Source organism: Mytilus edulis, chromosome 13, assembly GCF_963676685.1.
Source record: "Mytilus edulis chromosome 13, xbMytEdul2.2, whole genome shotgun sequence".
Classification (NCBI taxonomy): Eukaryota; Metazoa; Mollusca; class Bivalvia; order Mytilida; family Mytilidae; genus Mytilus; species Mytilus edulis.
In genome coordinates this window covers 25,100,210-25,115,242 of record NC_092356.1, presented here as the reverse complement: position 1 = coordinate 25,115,242, position 15,033 = coordinate 25,100,210, and the positions used below count along the sequence as shown (strand labels likewise).

Genomic DNA, 15,033 nt, shown 5'->3' with positions numbered 1-15,033 from the left:
TTTCTGTTCATATTGGGTGGATGGGCATTCATGGGAAAAAATTACCTACTGCTGCAAGACCCTCAAAAGTTTTTTTTGCATATAATTGTACGTGTCAGATAAAAAAAAAAAATGACACCCCCTAAGATGTATGAATTTTACACACTCAGAAAGGACCATCCATCCCTTCTTAACAGACATTAACTGGAATGGCCCAATGACCATCACCAAGTTATTTCTATAACATCTATAATTTTAAAAGGTCAGTTGTCAACTAATAAAAGAGAGATTCAGTGTCCATTGTAGTGCTTTTTGTATAGCACCATAAAAAACGGGGAGATTTGAAAAACCAACTTGTTTCTGAAAACTAGATGTATCGCATCTACAACACAACCTATATAAGAAAATCAATTCAGATAACATCACATTTAAGAAATAAAGCATTTCAATACCAAGATGCTAAAAGGCCCTAGGGAATCGTCTTTTAGTATTGTAAAGATTCCTTTATACAAATTTTCAATGTGTCAAGTACAGTCATGTTGTATGCTTCTTCCTAATTTATGAGGACCCTTGGTGGCTGAGTGGTCTAAGTAGTTAATACTGAAATCACTAGCCATAACACTGTGGTTGTGAATTCGAACCCCGCTCATGTGGGTGCACTTGACTCCAATCTTAATTGACTATGAATGTCAGTTTTCCTATCGAAGATCCGTTGTTTTCTCAAGGCACTCCGGCTTTCTCCACTAATAAAAAACTGGCCGCTACAAAATAGCCTAAATGCAGTGCTTAAAAGTGGTGTTAAAACACAAAAATTCAATTCAAATTCAAATTATTCCAAATTTACAATGTGTCAAGTACTGTCATGTTGTATGCTTCTATGCACCTTGAATTAATAAAACTAGTAAATAATTTTTGTTATATATTTCACTTTCATTTATCTTTTCAGGACTTTTTTAACATGTGGCAGAAAGAAGAATACAGACATGCTAAAACCCTGTTGTGGCTCTTCTCTATATCACATATCATTATTGTAAGTTTATATATATGTATACAAACAGATGATCCAGAATTCTGAAAAAAAAGGTTCTCTATCAACAAGGCAGAGTTTGGACTAAAGACTGTTTTTTTGCATTTGGCAAATCTTCTCCTCTGAAAAGGTTGCACACATACAGGAACATACTGAACAAATGAACAAATCTATGTGTGAATGATACTAAGGGTGCATTTCTTTCTAACACAAAAGAAGCAAACCACTAAGCGCGCACATGTTTTGGTCATTTCTTTCAAACATACGTTTGCAAAGTTTACATAAACTTTGACAAACTATGCAAACAATAAAACTGCGTCTGCAGTTTGTCGTTTTCGTTTGTTAGTACAAACGCTACATTTGTTTCTTACTTCAACCTGTTTAAACAAAGTATTTGTTTCTACATTTGTAAAAAGTTTGTTTACCAACAACATGTGCATGCATTATTGAAAGTTCAAACAGGGTCAGTAAAGACTTATCAAACGATGTATTTGTTTCTACTTTTGTAGCGTTTAGAAAACAATGACAAACGCAACACAACGTTTACAAAATTTTTGTTAGAAAGAGATGCGGCCTTAGTAATTAGTTTATAAATTTTATTTGGAAATCAAAGCAAACAATGATTGAATCCTCAAGATCTTACTACCATCTGAATTGCTTCTGAAATGAACTTTTTCTGAAATGTTTTATAGTACAAGGTGAATAAATTAGCCTTCTGGGAGCCTATAATATATTAAAACTTTTATCAGATATAATAACCCATAAAACCAGAGAAACATTTCATTGTGTTAACTTTATATACTGTGGGTTCATTTATTTTTGAGGATCACAATTAACATTGGTTGAGGAAAATTTAATTTCTGTGCACACCAGAATTCTTGGTTTTGACAAATTCTGCAAACAAAATATAAAGATAATTAGTACTTGTTGACCAGTTAAATTTGTTTTTAGCTATACCATTAAAATCCATGAATAATAATGAATCTTTTTTTCAGCTATCTCATCCAGGAGCCTCTTTTGATGTTAGTTATGTCAGACTATTCAGAACTATTGATACTATCAGGTATGGTTATTCAAGGATTTCTTTATTGTGCCCCACCTACAATAGTAGAGGGGCATTATGTTTTCTCTTCTGTGATTCCATTCGTTTGTCCGTCTGTCCGTCATTTTTTTCAGTCTGTCCCGCTTCAGGTTAAAGTTTTGGTCAAGGTAGTTTTTGATGAAGTTGAAGTCCAATCAACTTGAAACTTTGTAAACATGTTCCCTATAATATAGAGTTTTTACCCCAATTTCACGGCCCACTAAACATAGAAAATGATAGTGCGAGTGGGGCATCCATGTACTATGGACACATTCTTGTCATTTAGGTTTTTATTTTTGCCAAATACCTTCGATCGGTACATTGCTTCCTGTATTTTCAGCAATAGAAGTGTAATTTTTACGATTATGTTAACCTCTAGATCAAGTATTCTGTTTATACCAGGGGGGATCTAGGGTTTTGAAGAAAGAGTGTCTGTATTGGTTATAACAGCTTCAAACATAGCAAATCAAATTAATTTTGGACAATTTTATACCAAAAATTTTTTTTCACCCTCAACTCTAAAGGTATAAGGTTACACAGGCAAGAACATTTCCTTGTAACGATAAAGAGACCAACAAAATCACGGCAAAAAAAACAAAATAAATCGTAACCAGACCTGTATACAAACACAACATAAAACTGTGAAGACTGAGCAACAGATATCATGCTTAAAAAAATATGATGTTATCATGGGTTGCCTCAAAGGATAGGAAGATCTTGCTTCTTATATGTCTTTTTTTGTGTTACTCTTCTTTGATGTATTTTTGATAAATTTAAAATTTAAAAGTGATGAGGCATTGGGGATAATTAGCTTGATAAATTATTCTTATCTAACAAATAAGACATCACCATGCTGAAAATTTGTAAAATATTAGTCATATAATTTTTCTAACCTTATGAATTGAATGAATGAGAAATTGTGAAATTAACAGATTATTCACTTATTTCTAGATTAAAGTTGTTACACAGTATAACAGAACAGCTACACGGATTTCACATTTCTAAAGACTGGTACCATTCTGGGAGACCTTGTTCCCCTAGAGTGCTCTTCATGTTTGAATCAACAACATTAACAAAGAAAACTGAACCAGTTGAAACTGGTGCCATCAGTAAAAACAAAACTGCGGTAAATTCGTAGATTGGATGCTTTAGCAATGTTTAGTGACTCTAAACTTTGTCATTACCTTTTCTGGAGGGTACCTACCTCTAAATCCTTGATTAGAATTTTTTAAACCATCTTAGAATCTTAACCATGTAATTACATATTTTTGTCCACCTATGCGGTACGGGCTTTGCTCATTGTTGAAGGCCGTACAGTGACCTATAGTTTTTAATGTCTGTGTCATTTTGGTCTCTTGTGGACAGTTGTCTCATTGGCAATCATACCACATGTTCTGTTTTATATTGTTTATATTTTTCCCTCAAGAAATCATAGGCTTGTTTCATTTCTCTATTTTGGGGATGGTGTTTCATTTTATGAATATTGCAGTCAGTACCACTAGTTAGAATAAGAATACAGATTTAAAGGAAAAGATGATCTCCATATCATAACATCATTTTAATCATTTACCACAAAAATTTTCACATTGACATTTCAACTTTCCACTGAATCTCTCAACAAAATTTGTCTGATGAAATAATTATGCTTTTGAAGAGATTATCCTATTGAAGGAGAGAGCATTTATGTTCATGATATGTTAATATACAGGAAAGCTTTACATTTCAAGGAAAGGAAACATTTATAAGTTTCTACAAAGTCAAAAATTTCAATACATATAACACCCCCTCTCCCCCCCCCTCCCAAAAAAAATGTTAATCTAGACTGATTTTTGTATGTTTAACATGCAAATTTTAATCTTTATATTCTTTTATATTTTCAGACCAAATTTTCAGTTGAAAAGAAGTTAGTTCATGCAATAGAAGATCAGATCTACAGGATACTCAGAAAGTCTAGGATCATCACAAATATTAGGTACAAAAATCTATATTGTTACACTTAAAATTCTTTAAATAAATTTAAAAAGAGTTAAAATGCTACACTTTTATTATGAATACAAAGATGCATTTCCCAATGAGAATTAAGTATGGGTTGATGTAACTGGTGATTATTAATAAAATATGTCTAAAATTTAAAAGAAAAAAAAGTATGTTAACTCCTCTGTTTCAAAAAAACAAGCTTTTTAAAAGACTGTTATAGATAATTAATAATATGTAAATAAGTAAACTAAAACTGTTATAAATTGATAGTATATAAATAACTGAATTTAAAAAACAGAAAAGAGGTACAGGTCTGTGTCCTTTTTAAGATATAATCAATTAAAAAATTGGCAAGATGATTCTCTCTAGATTTGTCATACATTTAACATTGAGACCTATTTTCTTTAAAAAAAACTTTGAAAAATTAACCTGGATTTTATAAGATGTTGAAAAATAACTTATAATTAGGAGAAGAAAAGAAGGGTTAGATGGTAAAATTTTTGATGGCATAAAAAGTATTCTGAATATCTGACAAAGTAAAACACGAGAGAAGTGAACATCCCAAAATTTTTAAAAATTAACGATGGTCACATTAACCAATACATGTTTAGGGGCCAGCTGAAGGACGCCTCCAAGTGCGGAAATTTCTCGCTACATTGAAGACCTGTTGGTGACCTTCTGCTGTTGTTTTTTCTATGGTCGGGCTGTTGTCTCTTTGATACATTCCCCATTTCCATTCTCAATTTTATGTATTCAATATCAAAAGAAAAGTCAGTGATGCTCATGTAAATGTAAATGTAATCAGGTAAAGATGTAACATTATAGTTACTATTCATTGGGTTTTGGTGTGTTTATATATTTATGTATTTGCAGTAACAATTCGTTGTTTGCTGTGCCAGCCAATCAGGAGTTTGTTTACATCCATACAAAGAAAGAAGAGATATCAGATCCTGTCAGTTTCTATCTACAACAGTTGAGGATGAATAATAGTGTTGGTAAGTGACAAGTATATTATTGAACACATTTGGAAATGTGAATTACTATAAAACAACTAAGGATTATCTCCCTTTGCATACAACATTGAGAAAACAAATAATGACATTACAAAACAAGAATATTTGACAAAATGTCTCTAGGCCAGAGTTTTTTAATTTGTTGGTTTACGGATTTTCCCCATGAAAAAGTCAGGTCGGTCGGTCAGTAAAAAAAAGAAAAAAAATATCTTACAAGACAAAAATATATATGCATAAGAAATATATATTTCACCTCTCTTACACTATGTTTTTTATGCTATTTTGTCATCATTTCTTTGATTTTAGTTCGATGAAATTTTATTGCTCAGCTGTCATAAACATCGCATGACATTCTAATAATGTCCCGTAAAAAAGGGGGTGTACACACAAAGACGAAATTAAATCGTCATTTCACAAACAAGAAAAACAGATTCGCGTAGCTCGTAATTAATTCCAGAAAACTTGGTGAATTATGATCTTCAAGCAGCAAAACTAATAAAGAAAAAATGTAAAAACGTTGTACAAAAATAAGTTTCAAGTTCAACACAAGTGTCAAAAACATAATAGACTCGTCCACCAGTAAAACGAGAATATCGGCTTAATCTGTTGTCATGCATTCCCGTTTTTTATCCAAATGGACGATATTTTTTTTATCTATGAAACAAGAAAATTCTAAATGAATATTTAATATTCAGTACTTTAACTTGATGTCTTCCACCTGTCCACATTTGGACATGTCTATGTCTATCAGATGATGCATCTTACGGACTGATGACAAATACAGGAAACGAACTTATTGTGTAATTGGTTTTAAACACAGGTTTTGTTTTGCAAAATTATTTGCGGAAACAACATTTCCAGGTCAGTTAAAATTGATTTCTCTATTTTTAGAAACGTTAACTGGAAGTTTTTTTTTTCACTGTACAGAAAGTGTTATCAATTTTGTTAGTCATTAATGCAATCATAAAAAAAGAATATTTTAATAATTTTTCAGGGATAATGCATTTGCTAGGGTCGGCGGGAATAAGAAAAGCATGAAAAGTCAATTTTATTTTTATTCTGGAAATCGGCAAAATCAGGTCGGCGGATCCGTAAACCAACAAATTAAAAAATCCTGGCCTTATAAATATGCACAATGATGAAACAGAAATGCATATTACAACTAGTTACAAATTGATAGAATTGTTTAATGATTGAAAATGAATTTAAGTTGCAAAAAGTATTCTTGAAACAGGAAAGCTTCATAGAAAAAAAAACATGCATTCTTGTCAAAAGCTATTATAAATTGTTATAAAGTTATTTCTAATGTGTGTTTTATGATGTCCATTATCTCTGAACTAGTTCACAATTTTGTTTAGGGGCCAGCTGAAGCACACCTCCAGGTGGGGGAGTTACTTGCTGCATAAAAGACCCATTGGTGGCCTTCAACTGTTGTCTGGTCTTTTGTTGGTTTGTTGTCTCTTTGACACATTCCCCATTTCCATTCTCAATTTTATTTTTATATAATTTTATTCAGAAATTTTTTAGCAATTATAAAAAACATTGCAAAAAAGGCAAAATTTGCGATATCAATCCCTTTGTTATGCATTTTATAAAAGTGAGAATGGAAATGGGGAATGTGTCAAAGATACAACAACCCGACCAAATAAAAAACAACAGCAGAGGGTCACCAACAGGTCTTCAATGTAGCGAGAAATTCCCGCACCCGGAGGCGTCCTTCAGCTGGCCCCTATACAAATATATACTAGTCCAGTGATAATGGATGCCATACTAATTTCCAAATTGTACACAAGAAACTAAAATTAAAATAATACAAGACTAACAAAGGCCAGAGGCTCCTGACTTGGGACAGGCGCAAAAATGCGGCTGGGTTAAACATGTTTGTGAGATCTCAACCCTCCCCCTATACCTCTAACCAATGTAGAAAAGTAGACGCATAACAATACGCACATTAAAATTCAGTTCAAGAGAAGTCCGAGTCTGATGTAAGAAGATGTAACCAAAGAAAATAAACAAAATGACAATAATACATAAATAACAACAGACTACTAGCAGTTAACTGACATGCCAGCTCCAGACTTCAATTAAACTGACTGAAAGATTATGATTTCATCATATGAACATCAGGCACAATCCTTCCCGTTAGGGGTTTAGTATCATACCATCATAACATATATGAGAAGAACATAACCCGTGTCATGCCAACAACTGTTTTTAGAATAAATGTGTTTAGTTCCGATGCAAAGACCTTATCAGTGACTCAATATTAACGCCAAAATATGCAATCTTTAATGACTTGACAACAGTATCGTAATTATATCCCTTCTTAATAAGTCTATTCAAAGGTTTTTTAAGTTTCTGAGGTGAATACTGACACCTTTGTGCTTTATAAAGAATATTTCCATAAAAAATTGGATGTGAAATACCTGAACGTATTAGAAGTCTGCATGTTGAGCTATATATATTCTTGGTAAGCAGCTTTTTACCTTATTTTTATTCTAGAATCACCAAGAAGTAGAGGATATCAATCCAACAGACACTCCTCACAATCAGGGTCAGAAACTAGGTCATCTTCACTTCCCACATCTCCTGTACCAGGGAACAGCACATTTAAAGAGTTTTTGTTTCAGCATGTTGAACTAGCACTTGGGAGAGGATTTGATGATAATGTTGGAAGAAACCCAGTCACACCTGTTTTTGAGGTAAGAAATGTTTGATTCCAGTTTTAAGATCTTTCTTATTTTATTCAGGTTTAATGGTAATAAGACTGAATTTTCTCTCTTTAAAAATATGTATTTTATTTTCAGTTAAATTGCAGCTATGTTTAGTTTATCTTGTTTTATGCAAAAGTCAGCTTCAAGTGGCTGATATTTAAAAGATATTTGTATGCACGTAATGTTATTATCTTTTTATCATACTAGTTCTTTTCATTTTTTTGCATCTATTAAACATTGAGTATGTTTGGTTGTTGGACAGGAAGTTAGCCTGATAAGTAATATTCTTTTAAATTTGACATAACTAAAATATTACAAAGCCCTGTTATAAATAAATATGTTGCTGAAATTTTTCACTGGTTTGGTTTGCAATATTTTTTTGAGCTGGTACTTATAAAAGAACGTATGCAAATTGCCTCTGTGGGTGGTAATACTATTATCAAAGTGCCTTCTTTTGGTACCAAATATGTTTTACTGAAACCGTCTTGAGGATAGATGGACAAGATCTAGATAAAAAAAAAGACCTGCATTTACATACCAAAGTGTGTAAAGTCTTTTGTACCTATCATTTTAAACATAATCAGATTTTATTTTAAGACCAGATATGACAATTTTGTATATTCTTTCATTTTATAGGTACCAACATGTGAGTTATGGTGTATGATAGCAAACAGATTGTATGATTTTTTCCTAGGAGAAAGAATAAATGCTAAAGCTCAGGCACACTTCAACACCCTGAAATCATTACTGGAAACTGATATCAGATTTTCAGAGAAGTATGCAAATGATATTAAAATTCCATTTACTGTAAATTAAACATTTTATGTGAGGGGGTTTGCATGGTTAATTATTTTGTTTCACCAAAGTCCAGATTAAAATAAAATAGCAAATAACCCCTCACATTAAGTGTCTTTTAAAAAAATATTACAATTAATCATGGGTAAGAAATTATGAAACTGAAACCTCAAGAATAGGTTACACCAGTAATTTGGGAATTTGAACTCATCTATAAAATCTTTATTATATATATATATATATATATATAGTGAGAGACTGACAATGTAGATGAGGCAATATTACAAAAAAAACCCAAAAAAACTTATCACTTCTTGGTCGTAAAGAGTTTAATATGTAAAATTCATCATGTTCATACCTAACAAAATTAAGAAAAATGTTCTAGGCATACCATAAAAACATAATACCTAGTCATAATGAGTAAAAATGCTTGTTATAAGGGCTTTTCCTTCCAATCTCTATTGAATTTTATTTTCCATAATACAGATTATACAAAAGTTTCAATATTGAAATTCCTTTTGAAAGTAATAAGCAATATCTATATCTAACTATCTCTTTCTGAATATTTTAACATTGAAAATTTTGAAACTGCATGTAAAAAGTAAAATCACAAAAATACTGAACTCCAAGGAAAATTCAAAAAGGAAAGTCCCAAATCAAATGACAAAATCAAAAGTTCAAACACATCAAACGAATGGATAACAACTGTCATATTCCTGACTTGGTATAGGCATTTTCTTATGTAGAACATGGTGGATTGAACCTGATTTTAAAGCTAGCTAAACCTCTCACTTGTATGACAGTTGCATCAAATTTATCACATTCACCTATATTTTGTCTGACCATTAATATGAAGTTTGCTTTGCGTTGTAACTTTTATTTGACTGTTTGTATTACAGTCGGTGTAACAAAGTTTTACCTGTAGCTGAAGCTGCTTACCAAGAAGGATTACCAACACATTATGTTACAAACTTCCATCTGAACAAAGTAAGTTATTTTTGTTTAGGGGTCAGCTGAGGACCTTCTCTGGGTGCTGGATTTTCTTACTGCATTGATGACCCATTGGTGACCTTTGGCTGTTATCTGCTCTTTGGTCAGCTTGTTGTCTCTTTGACATATTCCTCATTTCCATTCTCAATTTCATTCCTTATGTTTTCTGCTACTAGTACTGTTCATTACACACAAGGATGATTAAGCCAGTGGTCATGGGAAATATTTAATCATTGCTAGCTATAGTGATTCAGGAGTGATTCACTTTAGAATGAAAACTCAATGTATTTTCAATAAAAAGTATATAAAAGAGTGATAGATCATAGTATTGACACCCCACATCATTAGTAAATCACTCAACACCAACACAAGTGATTTTTGATTGAATCTCTAGGTGCTTACAGCTATAATAATAGTAACAGGATATGCTTTAATAGAGGACAAAATTGAACAAACAACCTTTATTTAAAATTGTATCTGATTTATCCTGAATTTCTTTTTATATGTAAAATTAATAAATTACATGTATATATTAAATGGTTTTTTTTTAGAATTTAGACTTTTGTATTGCTGTGACTTTTTCTAAATTAAAAAAAGATTGAATAACCAGAAATAAAAGCAAATGTTTTTTTATGAAGCAGAACACAATTTATGGTTTGAATATTCTTTCCAAACACAAAAACATTTGATTAATTTATTATTACATATATAACATTAAGTAATATATTATATTTTCTTAAATATTTCAGTTACAGCAAGCACACAGGGTGTTCCATCAGTTTGCTAGAGGACCTGCCACTGAGAAGTATCTGGTCCAGTTAGATGAAGCTTGTGAAAAATTCTGGAAAAATGGGAGACAACTCTGTGAAGAAATTAGTGTTACTGGCAATCATTGCATCAATCCTGTAAGAAAAAAAATAGTTGCAATTTTTTTTTTTAAATTTTATATGTGTAATTAGTTTTTATTGAAAGTCATGTAGCATGTTTTTCTTATTGTTACACAAAAATGTTGGTCTAAACCCTTTAAAATGCAAATTATATCATTCAGTTCTACTGTAAAAAAAAAATTGACAAAAACTTGTTGGTATGACAGAACATAATTATTTATTTAAATATGTCTTTAAAAGCATTTATCTTTCTTTAACATGCTTCCAAGAATTTATTTTGAAAATCTGGTTTTGCTCTTTCAAGAGTGATATCAAGTTTTTATCACCAATTTTTTTTAAAAATTTTATTTGCACAGTATAAATACAGTTCTCTTGATAAAAAAATTATATTTCAGATTATATTCAAAGTAACAGGTTTTATCAGTTTAAATTGACTTTTAGTTATGAGTTACATCTTCTTACAGTTACACAGACTACCAGATGAACCTGAATTGGACAGTAACAGACATTTACCAGTTATGCCACACACAAACCAGCTAAAGACAAGAGCCGCTTGTAACTGTGGCAGGAAACAAGCTGACAAGGATGATCCATTTGATCACAAGGTATTGCAATTGTAGTATTGTAGACTCAGAATTGTTTGTAATGTTTTAATTATTGCAAAAAATTGAGGCAGGACAAGTAAACATTTGATAGCTTTTTATTAGTACTGTATTTCTTTAAATCTCAGTAATTTATATCTCAATGTTGACCATTGTAATAATAAATGCACACAAACATTTCTGGATTTTCAATACTTTTTGTGCACTTATTTTTAAAGTTCATTTGAAGAAACAAAAATTAGGTCAATAATTTAACGAATATAATGTTCAAGAAAAAACTGTCAAAATGATCAACTTTGGGACTATTTTAGGAAAAAACATTTGAATATTTTGTTCATGATGAAACGAAAGGAGATGTGGTAGGATAACCAATTAGACAACTATCGACCAGAAATCGAATTACTTGGATGTTTTTATGCTGAATAAGAGATTTGACCATAATTTCACGCCAAAAATAGTGTGAGTGGGGCATTCATGTACTATGGACACATTCTTGCATGAATGAATGATGACCAAGATATATCGATTTAATTTTTTTTAGACCAAAGTATTTATGATTATTTAAAGATATTATTTTACTTTTATATTACAGGCTGCCAATTATGATTTCTACGCAGGATTAGAAGAGAGTTGTTGTGGAAAACTTGAACATGTAGATTTACCATCGTTCAAACCTAGCACGGCTGAGGCTCGAGCTGCACAAGTAAAAAAGATAGAGAGGGCACATAAGAATTCACAAGGGGACACACCAACAGTCAAATCTGGAGATATTGTATCTGGCATGGCTAATCTCAGTCTAGCATTAAGTTTAGGTAAATGTCAAATATGTAGTGTACCAATTGTGGTTATTATTTTTTAAATACAAACATTTTGAAAAAAAAAAATATTTACAAGAAATTTTTTTAAGCATCTGTGTTTAGAACATTTCTTTTGATTAAAAAAATCTTACATTTTCTTATTCCAATAGAAATGATCCTTTTTTCCCCCCATTGGCCCATTTATGCATGCTACGTACTGTGCACGTGGATTCATTTATTTCCCTGGGTACCTATTTTCATACCCGTAGCCAGTGGGGTTCGGGGGGGGGGGGGGGGGGGGGGGGGGGGTTTGGATGACCCCCCTCCCCCTTGAAATCAAATAAGCACTGTTAAAGTCAACGTTTTGTTCAAATTGTGACTGTTAAGTTGAGATCATGAGTCCAACGAACTCCCCCCTTGGAAATTCCTGGCTACGGGCCTGATTTTTGTGGACTTAGGAAATCTAAAATAATCCTGGATATTTAATTTCGTTGTTTTGGCATAGTCTGAATACATTCCTTTAGACAGCTTGTAATGTGTTGAACATTTGAATTTGTGGTTCTACTGTAACCATAAATTAAAGGAAATTGGTATCCAACAAAAATGAATGAATCCACAGTAACTATTATTGTAAAGCTGTTAAGGTGGTACCTAACACTACAGGGAGATAACTCTGTAAAGTCAACTAAACGTTTTAATTACGTTGTGTTGTAAAGGGAATATTAAGCTTTTCAATGATCAAAATTCATATTTGTCAAACTGCTATATATATATATATAACCAGTGTAATTTTTCTGACAAAAACGGTTGGACAAAATTTTATGAAAATTAAACGAGCCAAATTAATTTTAGTGAAAGTGTTGGGTACCACCTTAATAAAACACATAATGCCAATCCATGTTAAATAAGTGTATAACAGGACATACAAAATGTAAAAGAATTATTTCTGAAATAAAATTAAAATTACAGGTCAGTCTGGTGGAAGTGACTATTCTCATCATGAAGGTATCAGTCCAAACAATTTTGCCACTACCAGTCCTCATGTGGAGGCTGTAGAAGAAGTAGCTAGTGAAGATAGCCATCAGATTGTGTCTACTAGTCCAATGGAAGAAACGACAGAAAAGTTAGAAAAGGTGGAAGAAATAAAAGAAGAAGAGCCTGATCATGAAGAACCAGAAGCAGAACAACCAGAAGAGGCAGCTCTAGGTAAAATTAAGAAATATAAACAATTATAAATCATTGCCTTAAAAAATTAAGGCAATGTTGGTTGAATGGTCGCCCTAAGGACTTGGTTGATTTTATATGTTGATTACAATGCCAGTCTACTACAGGTATAATGTGGATTCCAATTTTTGCCAATGTTATTAGCAGAATTATACTAACATTCTTGATTTAATGATACTTGAACCACAGAAAGTCAGTATAAGACAGCACATGATAGTTCAATGATATTTGTTTGTATTATGATTCGAATGTCTCAATTACATTGCCCTGCTCCCTCATTCATAGTCTATTGACCTAAAAACATTTGGTAATTTGACATGCTTAAATTGCCATTATTAAGTAATAAGGAGCTGTGGTATAACTGCTAACGAGAGAACTATCCACTAAATTTTAAAGCAAGCCTGGGTCACTATGGAGCCTTTAACAAGAAGCATAACCAAAACCATATGGAGGGTGAAAAAAACTTTGACATAACAAAACTCATTGTCACACAAGATTCTAGATAATTCTTTGATTTTCTGTCATAAATTTTTGCTTTAAACAATAATTTAATATTTTGAATCCTTTAATTCATTCTTAATAATAGTCCATGAAATGCTTGATTGAAAAATTCAAAATACTTTAGTCTTACTTTCAATTTAATCATAATTTTTTTTTTGTAAAATGCAGGCCTCATCATTTAGAAAAAAATGGATACATGAGATCTATCATAAGATGAACAAACAATGGGAACCCTATAAAATACTATAAAACATTGATATATCAATAGTCAAAGCCTCTATTGCTGTTTGTCATCTAGACGTATCTATAAAGCCTTTTTAAATATGTATGTAATATCAATATTACAGGTATACCTGCCACATTTAGGCAAGTTTCTACCACTGAATACTTGCCTGGAATGATTCATTCAGAATCTGTACCTGGATTATTACCTAAGTTTCCATCCTGGGCTGTGTGTTGTATAGGCAAAGCTAGCTTGTACAACCATAATACTGGTTTAGATTACCCAGGATTCCTTCATGGAAGTCACTTCCTGTTGCCATGGGACATCACTGTAAAAGCAGAGAAAGACAAGTGGCCATCTGTTGGAGAAACTGCTTCAAGGAAAGGAAAGCAAAAGAAAAGCTCTAAAGGTATTTTCTAACACCAAGTTGATATTCAAGCTGTTCATTATGGCATTGCCTTATTTCAGAACTAGACTTGAAAACACTATGGTTTGGTTATTGTCGAGCCTTCGACTTCGGTCGAAAAAGCGAGACATAGCAATCCTACATTCAGTCGTCAGCTTTGTCATTGGTGGCGGCATCCTCATAAATTCACCCTATGGTTAAAGTTTTCTAAAACTATCCTGGATTTCTACCAAACTTAGACAGAAGCTTTTTAATGATCATAAGATACATTGTAGTATCCAGAAATAAATTTTGTTAAAAAAATTCTGTGTACCGTAACCTTTTTTAACTTATAAATATGATAAATGGACCTAGTTTTTCTGCCAGTTTAACATTACATACAGTCTGCAGTTGAAGTTTTTAAAAATATTTATTAGATTTATAAAGTAGGGGAAACACTTGGTTCCGCAGAACCCTTACAATTTTTTTATTATGCCACATTTATGGGCATTATGTTTTCTGGTCTGCGTCCGTTTCAGGTTAAAGTTTTTGGTCGAGGTAGTTTTTGATGAAGTTGAAGTCCAATCAACTTGAAACTTAGTACACATGTTCTTTGTGACATGATCTTTCTAATTGTAATGCCAAATTAGAGATTTCACCCCATTTTCACGGTCCACTGAACATAGAAAATGATTTTGTGGATTGCGCATCCGTGTACTAGGGACACATTCTTGTCACTGGAATATGATTATGATGTAAGACCAAGGGACTTTAAATTCCTTTTTTAAAAGTTGAATATAACATATTTTTGAAAGGTCACATATTTGCTTGGGAAGAA

General features: G+C 32.0%; 1 protein-coding gene across 2 annotated transcripts in view; it reads left to right on the top strand.

The window, feature by feature from the left end:
* The window catches only part of LOC139500009 (nonsense-mediated mRNA decay factor SMG8-like), a 31,306-nt gene that overhangs the window by 9,887 nt on the left and 6,386 nt on the right, over positions 1–15,033 (top strand). For both annotated transcript variants that reach the window (XR_011658287.1, XM_071288701.1), the window contains exons 5-17: positions 926–1,009; positions 2,002–2,069; positions 3,039–3,213; positions 3,968–4,059; positions 4,938–5,059; positions 7,580–7,779; positions 8,428–8,567; positions 9,486–9,573; positions 10,326–10,481; positions 10,928–11,068; positions 11,658–11,877; positions 12,832–13,068; positions 13,935–14,219. Coding sequence is in view for 1 of the 2 variants with exons in the window: in XM_071288701.1 (XP_071144802.1) it covers positions 926–1,009; positions 2,002–2,069; positions 3,039–3,213; positions 3,968–4,059; positions 4,938–5,059; positions 7,580–7,779; positions 8,428–8,567; positions 9,486–9,573; positions 10,326–10,481; positions 10,928–11,068; positions 11,658–11,877; positions 12,832–13,068; positions 13,935–14,219 (2,008 nt within the window). In the remaining variant the exon portion in view is untranslated. The remainder of the gene's footprint in view (positions 1–925; positions 1,010–2,001; positions 2,070–3,038; positions 3,214–3,967; positions 4,060–4,937; positions 5,060–7,579; positions 7,780–8,427; positions 8,568–9,485; positions 9,574–10,325; positions 10,482–10,927; positions 11,069–11,657; positions 11,878–12,831; positions 13,069–13,934; positions 14,220–15,033) is intronic.